The following is a 16684-nucleotide window of genomic DNA, read 5'->3' as shown; positions in this document are numbered from 1 at the left end:
TAACAAGACTGCATACTGTGAGATTTAAATAACATTTCTGGATTAACATGTCTCAAAACATTTGAATTATTCAACATTTTTCTAGCAATGTTTCTTCCTAAGAGAAATCAATATTTTAAATCTGTTAACAGAGTTAACTACAGTTAAAATTTGAAAACATTACTTAGCCCGTGAACAATTCTTCATTGGGCACACAGGATAGTGTACGTGAGGTTGTACAATATATATTATGTGTCCTATCATTGGTTAAGTACATTGACTTGTTTCACTTTTCACTCAGGATTATTTAAGCATTCATGTAACTTTAACATCCTGAACTTATGGCTGGTGTCTCCTTACTGGGCCACAAAAACCCAAGCACAGCTTTCTGGGCATTCATTACATAACAATCATAACATTTATGAGCTATTATCCAATCAGAATATGATACTTGTATTTAATGTATTAGTATTTTCACTAACAAGCCATTGTCTGAAGGAATTGAGTGTCATCTAATTAATGCACTGTGTGCCTTTGACTGTTGTCAAGGAGCAGTGTGAGTGTGTGTGTGCTTGTGCATGCGTACGTGCACACACACACACAAGGAAGAGAGTGTATCCTGACTCCTTCACAGAACCTTCCCAAATGCAGCCACTTCACAGGGAGTTATTCATTGTAGGAGAGGAGGCAGGTGTGAAAAAAGGACGACTAACTGTAGAAAAGGCACTAAAATATATAAAAGAGATTTTTTTAAATGCCACCAAGGAGGAAAAATAATGCTGCAATCAAGGTTGAGGATGGTAAGCTATTAATTTATTTTAAATATCCTTGGGATAACAAGGATATAGATTCATCCCATTAAATAATGGCGTATGTTTTGGGGTTTTTCACAGTTGAGATGGAGGTTGATGCTGTTGTGGAAAGTGGAAGTGAGGGTGAGTCACCATCTTTTGTCAGTCAAACAGCTGCATGAATATTTGCCATTTTATGGTATGAAGTAAACATTTCTATAAATTCCATCTTCTACTTAATCTATGTGGATTATCTAATATCCCATTACTAATTTAGTGTGAGTATCATCACTATTGGATAACTGATCAATGCTGATCTAAAGTGCACATTTGTCTCAGATGAAGCCCGGAGGAGAACTAAAAACAGACGAGTCAAACTACAACGAAAACCCAAAATGGTCAGTGATGATGAGGAGAATGAGACACCAAGGAAAAAAGGACCAAAGAAAAGGTCAAAGCCTCAGGACAGTGACAAAGACAATGAGGAAGACAGACGGAGTGTGAAGAGCAAAACCTCCCGGAGGAAATCAAAGAATGAGGAGAGTGATGAGGACAGAGAAGATCAACAGAAAAAAAAAAAGCAAGGGAAAGGGAATAAAGTCGTGCAGAAAAAAGGACGTGTTAAGGGAAAAGAGGTAATAAAGGATAAAGTTGGTGAAAAAGACAAGAAAAAGAAGAATGGAAAGTTGAGCAGGTGTAGTATCCTCTGACCTACCTGCATGCTCCACACACACCTGTATGGGCGTTTTGCCTATTTAGACCCCTGACAGCTTGATGATGGGCAGGGGGATAAAGCTAGAGTCATACGATGAAGTTATAGGAAAAAGTGGTTGAGGCTAGACTGAGGACACAAGTAAGTATTTGTGAGCAGCAGTATGTCTTTATGCTGAGTACAGACAGTACCACAGACGCAATGTTAGCATTGAGGCTAGCAATGGAGAAGTACAGGGAAGGTCAGAAGGAGCTGCATTGTTTCTTTGTAGATCTAGAGAAAGCCTATGACAGGGTGTCCAGAGAGGAACTGTGGTACAGAGGTGGCATGCACCAGAGATCAGCCTTTTTGGTTGCCATGGTGATGGATAGACTAACAGATGAGATGAGACAGGAAGCTCCTCTGAATATGATGTTTGCAGATGACATTGTGATCTGGAGTGAGAGCAGGGAGCAGGTAGAGGATGTAGGGTTTTACCAAACCCTCTTCCGGTTCTTGTTCTCCGTAGTGGGTGCGTATTCAATGAGGAGAATGTGGGTTAAGATTAAGGCATTTATATAATTAACAGATCAGTACAATTAGTTCGGATATCAGCGCTGAGGTTCGATCCTGTTTCGTGTGTGTGTCTCAGGTCCGAACAAAAGGGCCGTTCTTTGCTTCTGTGTCTTCATATATCCATGAGTCCGTCCCCTGAAGGGGTGGGGATTGTGCCCCAGCCAATCTAAGCCCATGCTTATCTGTGTTGTGTGTGACATCACTGGTGTGATGCGTTCATTTGAAATCAGTCATTACAAATCCAAACTAAATGTGGCGTGTTCCTAGTGGTGTCGGCGGGTAATCACGTTGTGGAATTCCCTACAACTAGAATCTAGAGAAGTGGAGATCTGCTCTAGAAAAGAGAGGAATGAATGATTGAATATCTAGGAAGAATGTGTTACGAACTGAAGGCTGAGTATGGACCCCAAAATGCAGAGACAGAAGCATAGGGAAAAGTTCAAACAGTTTAATTAAATAAATACGAAGAAACAATTTCACAAGGGTCAGAAAGCACAAAAAACTCAGTGCTACGACCGGGATCAATTAACTAAACTAATGCCTCTGAAGTCTTCAGAAATGAGTGGAAACAAGTCTTTTTCTAGCAAAACCTTGTTTTTACAATCGAACCCCTTTTCTGATTGTTATATGTTGTTGTCACTATTGGTGTATTGGTCATATATCTCTCCCTTTATCAGCTCTACTTCTTCCTCTGAATCTGATGAAGAATCCCTCTCAGAGGGAGAGATGGAAGCCCTGAAGGATCAGGTAGAGGAGAAGAAGAAACTGATCACTACATTAAGGAACCAACCCTGGCGTATGAAGAGGAGACTCGTACTGCTCAAGTAAAATCCAAAATAGTGGCCACTACTTCTACCTGACGTTTATGATTACTGTCATGTTTCTGCATTTTAGTCTTTATCTTTGTTGGAATATTTTGATTTTGTTCACTGTCTATTTCTTACAAACACTTTCCTACCATCACTGATGTCATGTACACCTGATGTCGACCCTGAACTATTAAAACTGTTTCCTTGCTGCATTGGTTCTTTATCAGTGGTATGATGGTAATCAAAACTAGATTGTCAAATTTAGATTGTAAATATAAAAAAAACATGTTTACTGAGGATTCATCTCAAATCAAACCAAAGCTTTTAAGATAACTGTGCTCTGATCCTCAAAGTCTTTTTGCTGGATCATGCCTGGGATTGTTTGATTCATCTAATTTGCTGACAAATGTAATTCCACAGAGATAAATGCAATTTGGAGACTTCAAAATGTGAAACATTTGCTAGTAATGTTTCCGTTCATCCTCCCTCTGCAAACATAAGACACAAGAAGCTGTTCTATAATAATCTAGAAAACATAATCATAAACCCATGTGACCAGATTAAACCTTCCTTGCCAGATCTGGCTGGGCTGGGAATTGTGTAGGCTTAAGAGTTTGCTCTTTTCGTATATTTTTCTGTGTACATACCACTGTAAGAAAAGGAACCTGATAAGCCCTTTGACTTTTTCATGAGCTTGACACTGTTGTGGCCAACTGACCTGCTGCTTGCCAAGTCTTTCTCTTGGAATACAGAATGTACCATCAATCAGTCAGTCATCCCAAACGTGTCCTTTCTACATCCTGCGACCACTAACTAATTCATTCATATGTCACATTTTAATCGTTTCTCTGCTTGGTCTAACAGGGAGTCTCAGGAGTTTGTTGAAAAGTTTGAAGGAGCTCTTGGCAAAGGAAAAGGCCGGAGGCTATATGCATTCAAAGTCCTGATGTCAAAGGTAATTTGATGGTTGTGTAACTGGTGGATCCCAAGATGCAGAGACCAAAATCACTAAATACAGTCTTTAATAAGCAAAATGGAAATCCATGGTGAGAATGCTGCCTCCCCGAGCCGGTCCCCAATAAGTGGTGGAAGATGGTTGAATTAAATTTTGCCCTCCTTGTTCATAGGAGATTGGGTGGATCTTCCTAACCTACCGGTACACAAAACTTTTCTGAAAGATATTTTAAATCAGAAAAACAAACAAAGAAAGATGACACACATCTTGGACATGATAATCAAAAACTCCAGGAAGACTGATATCCAATACTATTTTTAAATAATGTTGTTAAAACCCTATTTAATCTGTAATCTTAACTGGTATTTTAACAACATAAATTGGTATTTCAAAATGATTTCAATCACTTCGAGGTCCTTGTACTTTTAGGGACTCAATAGCTCTTTGGAATAATTTCATGATTTTTCTAAATTGTTTATTGTGTCTTTAAACAAGTCACCATCTTTATAATTTTTTGGAGAACACTGTTAGTAGATATTTCACCCTCAAGTAAATAAGTAAGTACGGTAAGATATAATAACTAATCTATAATTTTTTTAATTTCAGAAATGTATCAAATTTAAGCGTGATTTTGAGAACTTCAAAACTGCCTGCATACCCTGGGAGAGGAAGATAAAGGAAGTAGAAAGTTGGTAATGACATTACCTGAAAAAGTATTACTGAGCCTATTCTCACTATTTCTGATACTTTATATTTCTAATTATAGGTCATTTTGGATCATCTGTGGCATCTTACTTTATTTTTCTGAGATGGATGTACGGCCTGAATCTGGTACTGTTTGGGTTTATGTTTGGCCTGGTGATGTTACCTGAGGTACGGCCAGCCTTGGAATACATGATAATACTTGATGCCAGACACTGTTGGTGTTGAGCTTTTCCGTCTGTCTTTAGATTCTTATGGGTCTTCCCTATGGCTCCATTCCAAGGAAAACTGTGCCGAGAGAGGAGCAACCCACAGCCATGGACTACGCTGTGCTCTTTGACTTTGGGGTGAGGATCTGTCTTTAACAATTTATAATTAAATAAGAATTAAACAATAACAATAAAACCAGCTAAATGGTATCTGAACAGGATGGATGATTTCTACAACTATTTATACAGAACAGACATACCGGTATTACCCCACAGATGAGCTTTCAACACCGATATTTAAGATAAATGAATCTGTTTCGGTGGAAAATTGGGATTATTTTCTACTCTCCGGTTCCTTCCACCATCAGATAGGGACCATCTGTCTCTGTAACCATAACATCTTTCCCAAGGACAGGTCGCAGTGCTCTTAAGTGTCATTGTGATGTGTATTTGCAAGTTTGAATATTTATTTGTAATTTACAGGGCTACTGCAAGTACTCCTTTTTATTTTATGGGTACTACAACAATGAACGCACAATTGGGGTCCTGCAGTTCAGACTCCCCCTGTCATACCTTTTGGTGGGCGTTGGGATCTTTGGATATAGCCTGATGGTTGTCATAAGAACGTAAGACAAGATGCACTAGTGTAAGCAGGGAAACTAATTGCTGTGCATGCAGAAAGAGTTGATTTTCCTGGAGTTTTTTCTGCTCATTCTCTTCTCAGGATGGCCCGTAATGCAAATGAAGGGGGAGATGGGGCAGAGGAGGGAGAGTTCACCTTCAGCTGGAAGATGTTCACCAGCTGGGACTATCTGATAGGAAACCCTGAGACAGCAGACAATAAGTATGCCTCCATTACCACCAGCTTCAAGGTGAGTAGGTGTCTTATGTTGCATTCATGTTGGGGGGAATGAGCTCTGTGTCACGGCCAGCAATGGTTTCCCTCTAATTTCCCATAAAAACATTCTAAAGTTCACGATCAGAAAACTTTTGGTGCATCAATTAATTGCAATTTTGCACCACTGAAGGAATCCATCGTGGATGAACAGGAGAACCAGAAAGATGAGAACATCCATCTCCGGCGCTTCCTGAGGGTTCTGGCAAACTTTCTGATCACAGCATGCCTTGGAGGCAGTGGATACCTTATCTACTTTGTGGTGAAACGTTCTCAGGAGTTTGCAAAGACAAACAATGAAAATCTGTCATGGTTTGAACAAAATGAGGCAAGTTAGACAATTCAATTTTCGCTACCTTTTACTCTTTAGCAAAGCTATGTTAAGATTATTATTCCAGAAGAAAATGAGGAGCTGTGAATTTTCATGAGATCACTAAGATCACTAATGCAGCCTTATGGGTAGTACGGGTAGTGTGGGAGGACATGAGAGTGGCTGGTGTTGGGGAGGACGATGCAAAGTAGTCGTAGTAGTAGCAAAGATTAGATCGCTAACCCTCTTCTTTTGTCTCATTGTTAAGGTTGAGTTTGTGATGTCACTGCTGGGGCTGGTTTGTCCTCCTCTGTTTGAGACCATTGCAGAATTGGAAGATTATCACCCCCGTATTGCCCTCAAGTGGCAGCTGGGACGAATATTTGCTCTTTTCCTGGGGAATCTTTACACCTTCCTCTTTGCCCTGTTTGATGAGGTCAATGCCAAGGTATGAGAGATATGTTTCTTCTTGTTGCTAAACAGATGGGCTACCTTGCCTTTAGGCTATTTCTATTATGTTTCTATGGTAACAACTGCCGCTAAGACATTTGCTGTGTTTTGTCCGGCACCTGATATATTATATGATGTGTTTTAATTGATTCTTAATTATTTTAAATCAAAATGGTTGCATTGCATCTGTTCATTTTTTTAATATCATCATAATCAAGACCTGCAGAAGAAGAAACTTTCAGGTAGACAGGACAGCTTAGATGGAGGAGAGGATGGACAAATATCAGTTGACAAGGACTATGAATGTAATCATGTTAAGAATAAATGGATAATAAGGTGGCACTGTGGCGCAGTGAGTAGCACTGTTGCCCCACACGTCCTGGGTTCAAATCCACTTGGGGTTGTTCTGTGCAGTTTGTATGTTCTCCAGGTTCACTGGCTTCCTCCAACCACCAAAATCATGCAATTTAGGTGAATTGGTCACTTCAAATTTTCTTGAATGTTTGTCTATCTGTGGCTCTGCGATGAGCTGCGACTCATCCGGGGTGTTGGAACTGGTGTGAGATCATGCTTTGATCTGCTTTCTGTTCTTCAGCTGGAGAGTGAGAAGTTGATCAAGAATGCCACTGAGTGGACTTTCAATGAGTACTATACCAACTACAGCTCTTTCTTCAACACGACAGATGTTCCTCCTCCAGCTGTGCACCCCGCCGACGTCATTCGAGGACCCTGCTGGGAGACAGCAGTGGGAAGGGTCAGTCTAGATGCTGTATAATATTCAGAAATGTTTGTGGCCACGGGAGAAATATATTTTTTGGACAGAATTGTTCATATTCCCCAAACCTCCATTGTGAGCCGCTGTTTGACAATTCTGTGTCCCATAGCCCCCACCTCTCCTATAACGAAACGTTTTCAAGCGGTTGTCCTTGATCACATGAATAGATTTTCAAGGCCTCTCACAATTTGCAGCAACAGTATGAGAGCAGATTATGTTTATTTGATGATAGATTATGTTGTCTACAGCCTACACAGCAGCTACACAGTTTTATTCACACTTCATACTTCTGACTGTAGGTACAGTCAGGCATCCTATCACAGAACAGCATTTTCCAGAGGACATGCTCTGGTTTGTCGACTTCCTGAGTTAACTGTCGGTTGAAAAATTGGACCGTTTGTCAAAACACAACAATGTTGGGAAGATACAAGAGTTAGAAGGAATAAGCCGGTGGTCTTCCCACAGATGGGCCCCAGATTGAGGAGTAGCCGAATCAGTTTGCTCTGGGAAATTTGTTCCCTGATTGACTTTTTTGATCACCTGAGTTGCCATACTATCGCCAGACAGGTATTTGTCAAGAACACAGGCCAAATAGGTAATCTCTTCTTTGCTGGAGATTACTGTATTGTACCACTGAGAGTGGTAAGCCTTCACTTCGGGCCCCAGGGCAGACACGGCGTCCCGCCTCCAGCCAGCCCCCCACCAATGCAAGAGTCACATCAGCCTCCTGCTGCTGCTTCAGCTGCTCAGTGGTCAGCGGGAGCCATCCTTCTCCATCGTTGGAGGGGCTGGCGCTGGCCACGCTGAGTGTCATCTGGCTCCGTTCCTCCTGCCGCCGGCAGTAGCGACACTCTACCGCTGCACATGGACGCCGGGAGAGCGCATCAACGTTGCCGTGAAGTCGCCCCCCCCCCCCGGTGCTGGATGTCGAAGTCATATCCCTGGAGGACCTCCAGCCAGCGGGCCACCTGGTCTTCAGGGTTTAGAAGTGACGCAGTAGTTCTTCTCTGCTCTGCTCAGCGCTCGACTGAAGTAGGCCACCACACGCTCTCCTTCCCCCTGCTGGGAGAGGACAGCCCCGACGCCGACGTTGCTAGCATCTGTGTCCACAATAAAGGGCAGCTGAGCATTGGGGTACGCCAACACTGGGGTTTCAGTGAGAGTTCTCTTGAGTTGGGCAAAGGCGGCTGCGCATTTGTCGTCCCAGTTGAATGGCTGGCCCTTGTTGGTGAGGCGGTGCAGTGGGTCGGCAATGGTGGCAAAGCCCTGGACGAACCGCCGGTAATACGAAGCCAGTCCCAGGAAGCTCCGCAGCTCATTGACATTGGCTGGGGTTGGCCATTCTTGAACTGCAGCCACCTTCGCTGGGTTAGTAGCCACACCACGAGCGCTAACCACATGGCCCAAGAACTCCGTCTCCCTGGACAGCAGATGACATTTAGCAGGGTTCAGTCGCAACCCGGCCTGGCGAATGGCAGCAAAAACCTCACCCAGGTTGGCCAGGGCTCCGTCGAAGTCAGTGGCATGCACCAGCCGGTCATCAAGGTACACCACACAACGACTCCGCGGCCCATATCTGGTGCGTTGCAGAGTCCAAACGGCATGACACGGAACTGCCATAGCCCCTGGCCGATGGTAAAGGCAGTCTTTGGTCTTGCTTCGGGGGCCAGCTCCACCTGCCAATAGCCACTGCGGAGATCAAGGGAACTGAACCAGCTGGACCCAGCGATGTAATCGAGGGCGTCATTGATGCGAGGGAGTGGGTAGGAGTCTTTCTTGGTGACTGCATTGAGGCGCCGGTAGTCTACGCTCATTCTTCTTCCTCACCAAGACAACCGGGGCAGCCCATGGACTATTTGATGGCTCGATCACACCAGCAGTAAGCATCGCACGGACCATTTCCTCCGCCGTCTGCCATCTCAAAAGGGCCAGCCGATGAGGTCGTAAGCGAATGGGTTGAACATCACCCGTCTCAATGGTGTGCTGGAGCAGGCCAGTCTGCTTACAGTCCTTATCTTTGGCAGCAAAAATGTCTTTGTAGCCATCGAGGAGGTGTTTCAGCCGCTGGTGCTGCTGGGGATTCAGGCCATCGCTGCTGCGTAGCCATAGCTGGTATATGGCCTCGGTTGTCTCTGTAGATGGGGCGACAGTTGACTCTGTGGTCAGTTCTGGGGCAGGTTGGGGTTGTGCCAGGCTGCTGGCTGCAGCTGATTGGTGGCGCCTCCTCGGTCGGTTCCCACTCTCTCGGCCAGCCTGGAGCTCCATGGTCTCTCCGCCAAGGGTGACAGCCTTCCCTACCACGTCGACCTGGGCTCCCCAGCGGTTCAGCAGGTCCAGGCCGATGATACACTGGTCGAGCCAGAACTCATGGATCACCTCCTGGTCTCCGACCCTCACTGTCAGCCGCCTGCTTCCCCCCCATGACAACTGTTTCCCCTGTCACTGTCATCAGCTTGGTGTCGGTTGGCGTCCATGCAGTGGGAGGTAACACGAGAGTGTCGGTGCCTACCAGGGAGATGGTGGACCCCGTGTCCATCAAGGCTTGGCAGGGCTGTCCATCAAGCCAGCAGTTCAGATACAGTCCTTTGGTATGGCCACAGCTGCCCACCAGCGTGCATCTACCTTGGAGGGGGTATGGAGGTCAGAGTGGCAGTCCCCTCATTGAGCCACTCCACTGTCGTTTCCCGCCTGTCTGGCCTTTGGAGCAGAAGCAGGACAATCCCGTGCGATGTGACCAACCTCATCACACCGGTAGCAGCGGTAGTCTGCGGCAACGGTGCCCAGGTTCTCCCCTTCCTGGCGGTGTCGGTTGGCCAGCTGCTCTCTGCCCTGGTCAGCGAAAAGCCGCTGTCCAAACCGCCTCTGTAGTGCAGTTGTCAAGGTGTGGAGGTCCTGCTGCTCCGCTGGGGCGAGATCAAGGAGCACTTGCACCGCCTTCCCCTCCAACGCTAGGGCCAGGTGAACAGCGGCTTCTTCATCACTCCAGCCACTGTACGATGCTGCTAGTTGGACTTGGGCAATGAAGGGCATTAGCGGCGTCATCCCACTGTATTTGGGCAGCTTGACTGACGTCTTAGCAGTGGTGGGCGGTCAGGGCCTGCAAGGCCTTCTCTGCTTGCCTAACATAACCAGAAATCAAGAATACATGATCATATTTATGATAAAATCAATTTAATTTTATGTATATATATATATATTCTTCACATTCATGTCATATTATATTCCAATGATGTATTTTTAGGTGAGAGTTTTTATCCAATCAGAATTCAGCTAGCTTGTGTTGCCAGGCGGATTTCATAGTACCAGTGGCAAATACTATCCGTCCGAGACCTTCAGAATCAGCGGCTGCTTGCCGTCTGTGTTGTGTCAGTGAACGGGCTCGTAGAGTTGAGTTGATAGACAGTTGCGATAGCCAATCAGATCACGAGTTGGTGAAAGTAAGGCCTTCCTGCCTGTGTTTGGATACTCCGTGTGAGAGGGCAGCGCTATGCATATTGCGTCATCAACTGCACACCTGCACGCCTGTACGGCGCGACCGTCCGAAAATAAAACCACAACTATTCTTGCGTTTTTAACCCACAATGGCCGAAGGAGGGGAAAGTGTGGATTTGGTTGTGGATATTCTTGAAAGGCCATTTTCAAGACGGACTTTTACAGAGAAGCTAGCTCTCGTGAGCCAACGTCGTCCAAGCTAGCTAGCTAGCTAACCTGTCCCAGGTGGGGAAAGCATTTGTACGCCACTTCCAGGCTTCAAACCTTTGGCTTACAGCTTCCGAGAGTCGCAGCAAATTGTTCTGCTGGGAATGCCTTTTGTTTGCAAGGGATCGATTTAATGTTTGGAGCAACACTGGATTTAGGAACTTTAAGAAAGGAGAATGGATTTTGTTTTCAAATAACTGTTTTGGGGGACAGCTGTTTTGGTGAGTACCAACATTTTATTTATTTAACATGATGACGAAATAAAATCACAGATATACTGTAAATGCAATGTGTGTAAATAATGTGGCGCGCCGGTGCAGCTGTGTGATTGTAGTAGAAGTACACAACGAGACAAATGTGGCCGTTGTGTTGCAGTCTTTCTTATATTAAACTGCAAGTTTGCAATTTAAAGCTTGCCTATATTCATGGTGGACTTTAAAACGTTTTGGACAAATAATGTTAAATTCCCTTTTATTTATAACTTTGATAGTACCACGTATAGTGATAAGTTTTAATTGCTGATGCAGTTTATTGATTTTTAAATGCTCCGGAAAAAATATCCCGTGTTGTACACGATTGAGGTGATGCAACACCCGGTAGTGCGTAAGTGTGTGTTTGTACATTATTTCTAAAGCCGTGGTGTCATAAATGGCGGTATTACGAGGGGTATTTATTCAAGTCGGACTAAGTTGGACTTCACTGAAGGCGTAGGTGTAAAATGCACCGCCCGCCACTGCGTCTCAGAGTCTCTTGTAGTAACTCAACCAGCCACGAGGGGGCAATGGCGCTCCAGCTCACCGGTTGCAGCGGCCTGCTCAGCCAGCAGGGGGCGCTGACGCCCCAGTGCACTGGAGCCGTCAGGAAGTCGGTCCGTCTTCAGCGTGGCTCTGACTGCCCGCCCAGGTTCGTTGATCTCCATCCCCATCCTTCTGGAAGCCAGAAAACCCACTTCTGACACCAATGTAGCGAGCTCAAGGAGGAGAACCACGCTGGAATTGAGCTTGTGTCAACAAGCGCCTTCATTGTGACACAGGATGACTTGACTGCACATGGATGCTGCACTGATGACATTCATCGCAACCCCCCTCTCACTCATGGTGCCAAAAGCACAACCCAGTCACTCCCATGATGCATTGCGCCTCACACACACACAGTGACCGGCCCTCGTGATCGCTACAGTATTATCTATTGACTGTGACCTTGAAATCATTAACATTTATCTCACGTAGAGAGTGTTTAGACCCAAAAAGAATCGATTCGGTTTTACCAAGATGTAGTGACAGTTTGTTATCGGTAAGCCAAGTACGGATTCTGGTGACCTCAGAGCTGAGAGCCTCCTCAACCTGCACTATGTCCTCTCCCGAAATCAGGAGTGCTGAGTCATCAGCAAACAGGAACAATTTGCAGTTACAGGCAGCATTCATGTCGTTAATGTATAGGAGGAACAGTAACGGCCCTAGAATGCTGCCTTGAGGAACCCCACAGCTCACCGGGAGGGACGAGGACAAGGTTCCGTTTATGTCCACCATTTGTTCTCGTCCCTCAAGGTACGATTTCATCCAGTTTGTTGATGTGCTATCAAAACCAATCGCCCTTAGTTTATTCAATAGGATTGAATGGTTAATGGTGTCAAAGGCCTTCTGGAGGTCCAGCATGACCATGCCGCAGTATTTGCCCGCGTCTACTTCACGCTTCACGTAGTCGGTCAGATATATGAGGCATGTGTCAGTGGAGTGGGATGTTCTGAAGCCCGATTGGAATTCAAAGAGCAGGTTATGCTCGACGCGGTAGCGGTTGATTTTCTCATGGGGCGACATATGACCGTGTCGGCATACGACAAAACCCTCGGAACCAATTGTCGTCGTCCCCTTGTAATTTAATTGTTTGGGTTTTAATGTGTTCTTTATCAATTATTCTTATTTTGTTCAGGAGTTTGTGAAGCTGATTGTGTCGGACATTCAGGTGACCTATTTGACCATCCTGATTGGTGACTTTACTCGCGCTGTCATTGTCCGCTTCCTGAACTACTGCTGGTGCTGGGACCTGGAGGCCGGCTTTGTGAGTATTCAGACTGTGTCCCTTTGGGTTACAATATGTGTGCTTTTTGTTTTCATTTGTTTCATTGCTTAAAATAAAAATTGCAATAAATACATATTTAGTTTTTGTCCTATAAGACACTGTTAAGTGAAGAGTGATATTTAGATTGTTGTAGCTGTGGTTGACTGAATTTCAAGCTATTTGATAATTTATATTGTTATCATGGCGTAGCTATAATTAAACGTGAGGGCAGCACAGCGCTGACTGGATACGGGTCAACTTGATACCGTGCAATGACATCTGGCAGGACAGCTGATCCCTAAGGTTCAGCCAAACAGGACACTGCAAAGAGAAGTTAATTACACAAAGACAGGATACTCAGCCTGGTTTTACTACTGCAGCTGTTGTTGGTTTGATTCCAGCCTTCCTATGGAGAGTTTGACATCAGTGGGAATGTGCTGGGACTGATCTTCAATCAAGGAATGATATGGTGAATTGCTTAGCGTCTGTATTTTATGTGCTGTTTCAGCATAACATTCTGTAATGTTATATATGATTATTTTCTCTCTGTCTCCAAATTTTCTATATGTATGCTCTTTATTTTATTTACATTTTGCATGTAACATTTGTTTAGCCTGGTAGGTCAATTGAGAACCAGTTTTCATTTACACCCCAATATGCACAAAATGCATCTATCAGCAATGAGAGATGAGTCTTCGGCAACAACTTTAACCTCTCAAGAGTCTGGGCAGCTCTAATATTCAAAGGTAAATTTAGGGCAGCACCTGCGAAGGCTCAGTCCTCTTTAGTGTCAAGATTAGATATTGGGACATCTAAAAGCAACTCATTTGATGACCTCAGTGCCCCCTGCTGGTGCATAAACATCCACTAACCCTAACTCATAACCCCTAATCCCCTCCCTAACCCCTGACCCCTCCCTGACCCATAATTCCATCCCTAGCCTCTAATCCCCTCCCTAACCCCTAATTCCATCGCTCGCCCCTAATCCACTCCCTGACACCTAACCCCTAATCCCATCCCTAGCCCCTAACCCCTAATCCCCTCCCTGACGCCTAAGGCCATCCCTAGCCCTAACACAATGACACATGTTCAAAGTAAGTGGCAAAAACCATGTGCAGTGTTCTTGGACAGCAATGAGTTTTTAAAAGCAGGAAGAGAGATTAATGAACCGAGTTTTAAATCCTGCTTCAGATTATTTCATTCATTTGCAGGAGAAAATTGAAAATAGTGGTTTGTGGGGGTGGGGTCTTCAATTATCCTCAGGGAGTTATTGAGGCAGCGGCGGGTGTCGAGGTCCCCCATCCTGGGCAGCTCACACCCTGTGATCTTCTCTGCAGCGCCTGAGACGTTTATATATGAGACAGATACCTAGATACTTGTAGCAGGTCTCAGAACCATCAAAGAAAAGCTTGCATTGTCTTTCATTTATATAGGAGCTAGACTCTTAGGAAATACACCGATGACGTTGGATCCTGTTGTTTTCCTCAGGATGGGCGCATTCTACGCCCCAGGTTTGGTGGGTCTGAACGTTTTGCGTCTCCTGAGCTCCATGTACTACCAGTGCTGGGCCGTGATGTGCTGCAATGTTCCTCATGAGCGCGTTTTCAAGGCCTCGCGGTCCAACAACTTCTACATGGGCCTGTTGCTGCTGGTGCTGTTCCTGAGCCTGCTGCCTGTCGTCTACACCATCATGACCTTGTCACCGTCCTTTGACTGTGGCCCCTTCAGGTCAGTACAATCAGATCACACAATACTTTTATAGTAGCAGAAAATGATTCTATTTATTTTGAAGGTTAACACAATTCACATCAACTTATTAATGAACTCAATTTATATGTCTGGAGTCATTTGATATCTATATTGTTTATTCGCATGCTAGTTTTTAGTATTTTGAGATGATAAGTCACTGTCTAGGCTGGCAGCACGGTGGCATATTGTTTAGCGCTGTCTCCTCACAGCAGGAAGGTTCTGGGTTTGATTCCTCTCTGTGTGTAGTTTGTATGTTCTCTCCGTGTCTGTGTGGGTTCTCTCCGGTTCCCTCCAAAAACAAGCATCTTAGGTGAATTGATCACTCCAAATTGTCTGTCTAAGTGTGGCCCTGTGATGAGCTGGTGACGCTTCCTAGGCGTGCCCACCTCTCTCTGGCAGTCAGATGGGAGGATCCAGCAACACCTGTGACCCACAAGGTGGATGCAGCAGCCAAGAAAGTGAATGAATGAATGAAGCCGCTGTCATCCAGCAAGCTAAGAACACATTCTACATTGTGATGGCCATCAGCCATTCTCGGTGCTCCTTCCTTCAGTTCTCCATGCCGGGCTTCCTCCCATCTCATCGAGAAGACTCATTCCACCTGTGGCCTTGACTATAAAGACATGGCCTTTCAAATATGGCCATCTATGTCCTGAATCGCTGGTTCCTTCAGATTCCCCGGCGTAGTTTTGGTTGCTCTGGTTGATGATTAGCTAACCGTGCTATCCTTCTTGGTTGTGCCCTTAAATGAGCTGGGCATAACGAAATCCTTATTTATTTGAAAGCGACTTTGCATCTACTTTCCCATGGCAGATCAGTCAAGCACATCTATGCTTAGACATAATAAAATGTATGAGATTAGCAAGACTAGATGAACATGTATTTGATCCCCAGTGGCCAGGAGAAGATGTATGTCATCGTCATGCAGACTATAAAACAGGATCTGCCAGCCTTCATCGGTAAAGTTTTTGCCTATGCTACTAACCCTGGCCTCATTCTGCCTGCTGTTCTCCTCATGGTGTAAGTATCATTTCAAAATGTGAAACGAGACAGAAGATCGATGGATCACGTATCACTGTAGATTTTGTCTGAGACGTACCATACAACAGGTTGGCCATCTACTACCTGAATGCAGTGTCAAAGGCATACCAACAAGCAAATATGGACCTTAAAAAGAAGATGCAAATGGTCAGTGCAGGCGAGCGTCTTCTTGTTGTGTCAGTTCTGCTTTGGTCAATCAAATGAATGAATGCCCATCTTATTGGGGGACACCGTAGGCTCGAGACGAGGAGAAGAATCGGAGGAACAACAAGGACAGCACAAATCAAGTAATGAAAGACTTGGAAGACCTGCTGCCAAACAAGTCTCTAATACCACCTCCCTCCGAGGAGGACGAGCAACCTCCACCTGGTACGATCAATCCCTGGTCTAACCTTTTATTGTACTCCGTTTGGTCATTTACACCCGACTGTCCTCACCACCCTTTTTGCTCTCCATTTGGGTTCTCAGATGTTATAATTGAGAAGGGGAGCAAGACTACCAAAACCAAGCCAGGTGCCGCAGAACAGGGGGTTAATCTACAAAATGACGTGTCGCTGACTGCACCAAACCCTCGAGCTCCAGTGACCCATGCCCCAGGGCCAAGAAGAGGTCCTCCTCGCAATGCAAGGGGACCTCAGCCTGGACCTGGAAGAGGAAGAGGGCAGGGTGGGCCTCCAAGGCAATAAGAGTCCAGATCTACATTCTCCTCAAACATCCAGTCTGTTAACATGCCGTTCACATTTATTCATAAACTGTAAGGGCAATAAAAATGTATTGCCTGACTAATAAATAACATTTTTTCACATCAAACTTATGAACATGGGTTGACAATCTTGCCCAGGAAGAGGATGTTTTAAATAAATGGCCGAGGAGGATGGAATGAGGAGTGATTCCAATGCCTGTGGCAGCAGCAGCAGTGGCCCCAGCCTCGTCCACATCCAGGGTAGCCTTGTGCACCACCTGTGGAGCAATGCAGCGTGAGCAGCAACATAAGG

At 45.0% G+C, this 16684-nt stretch overlaps 1 protein-coding gene across 1 annotated transcript; it reads left to right on the top strand.

The window, feature by feature from the left end:
• The first annotated feature begins 733 nt into the window (after positions 1-733).
• LOC137900057 (transmembrane channel-like protein 2-B) lies at positions 734-16375 on the top strand. Its single transcript, XM_068744105.1, has 21 exons — positions 734-779; positions 873-914; positions 1110-1466; positions 1929-1938; positions 2715-2861; positions 3711-3801; positions 4408-4489; positions 4568-4674; positions 4752-4850; positions 5196-5338; positions 5437-5584; positions 5741-5935; positions 6186-6365; positions 6963-7121; positions 12771-12899; positions 13301-13368; positions 14388-14627; positions 15543-15668; positions 15758-15836; positions 15926-16058; positions 16158-16375. The coding sequence occupies exons 1-21, from the start codon at positions 734-736 to the stop codon at positions 16373-16375; spliced, it is 2799 nt and encodes a 932-aa protein (XP_068600206.1).
• The last annotated feature ends 309 nt before the right edge of the window (positions 16376-16684 follow it).

This window comes from Brachionichthys hirsutus, chromosome 10 (genome assembly GCF_040956055.1).
Source record: "Brachionichthys hirsutus isolate HB-005 chromosome 10, CSIRO-AGI_Bhir_v1, whole genome shotgun sequence".
In the NCBI taxonomy this organism is placed as follows: Eukaryota; Metazoa; Chordata; class Actinopteri; order Lophiiformes; family Brachionichthyidae; genus Brachionichthys; species Brachionichthys hirsutus.
The sequence above is the reverse complement of the archived record's forward strand: the minus strand, read 5'-3'. Positions and strand labels throughout refer to the sequence as shown.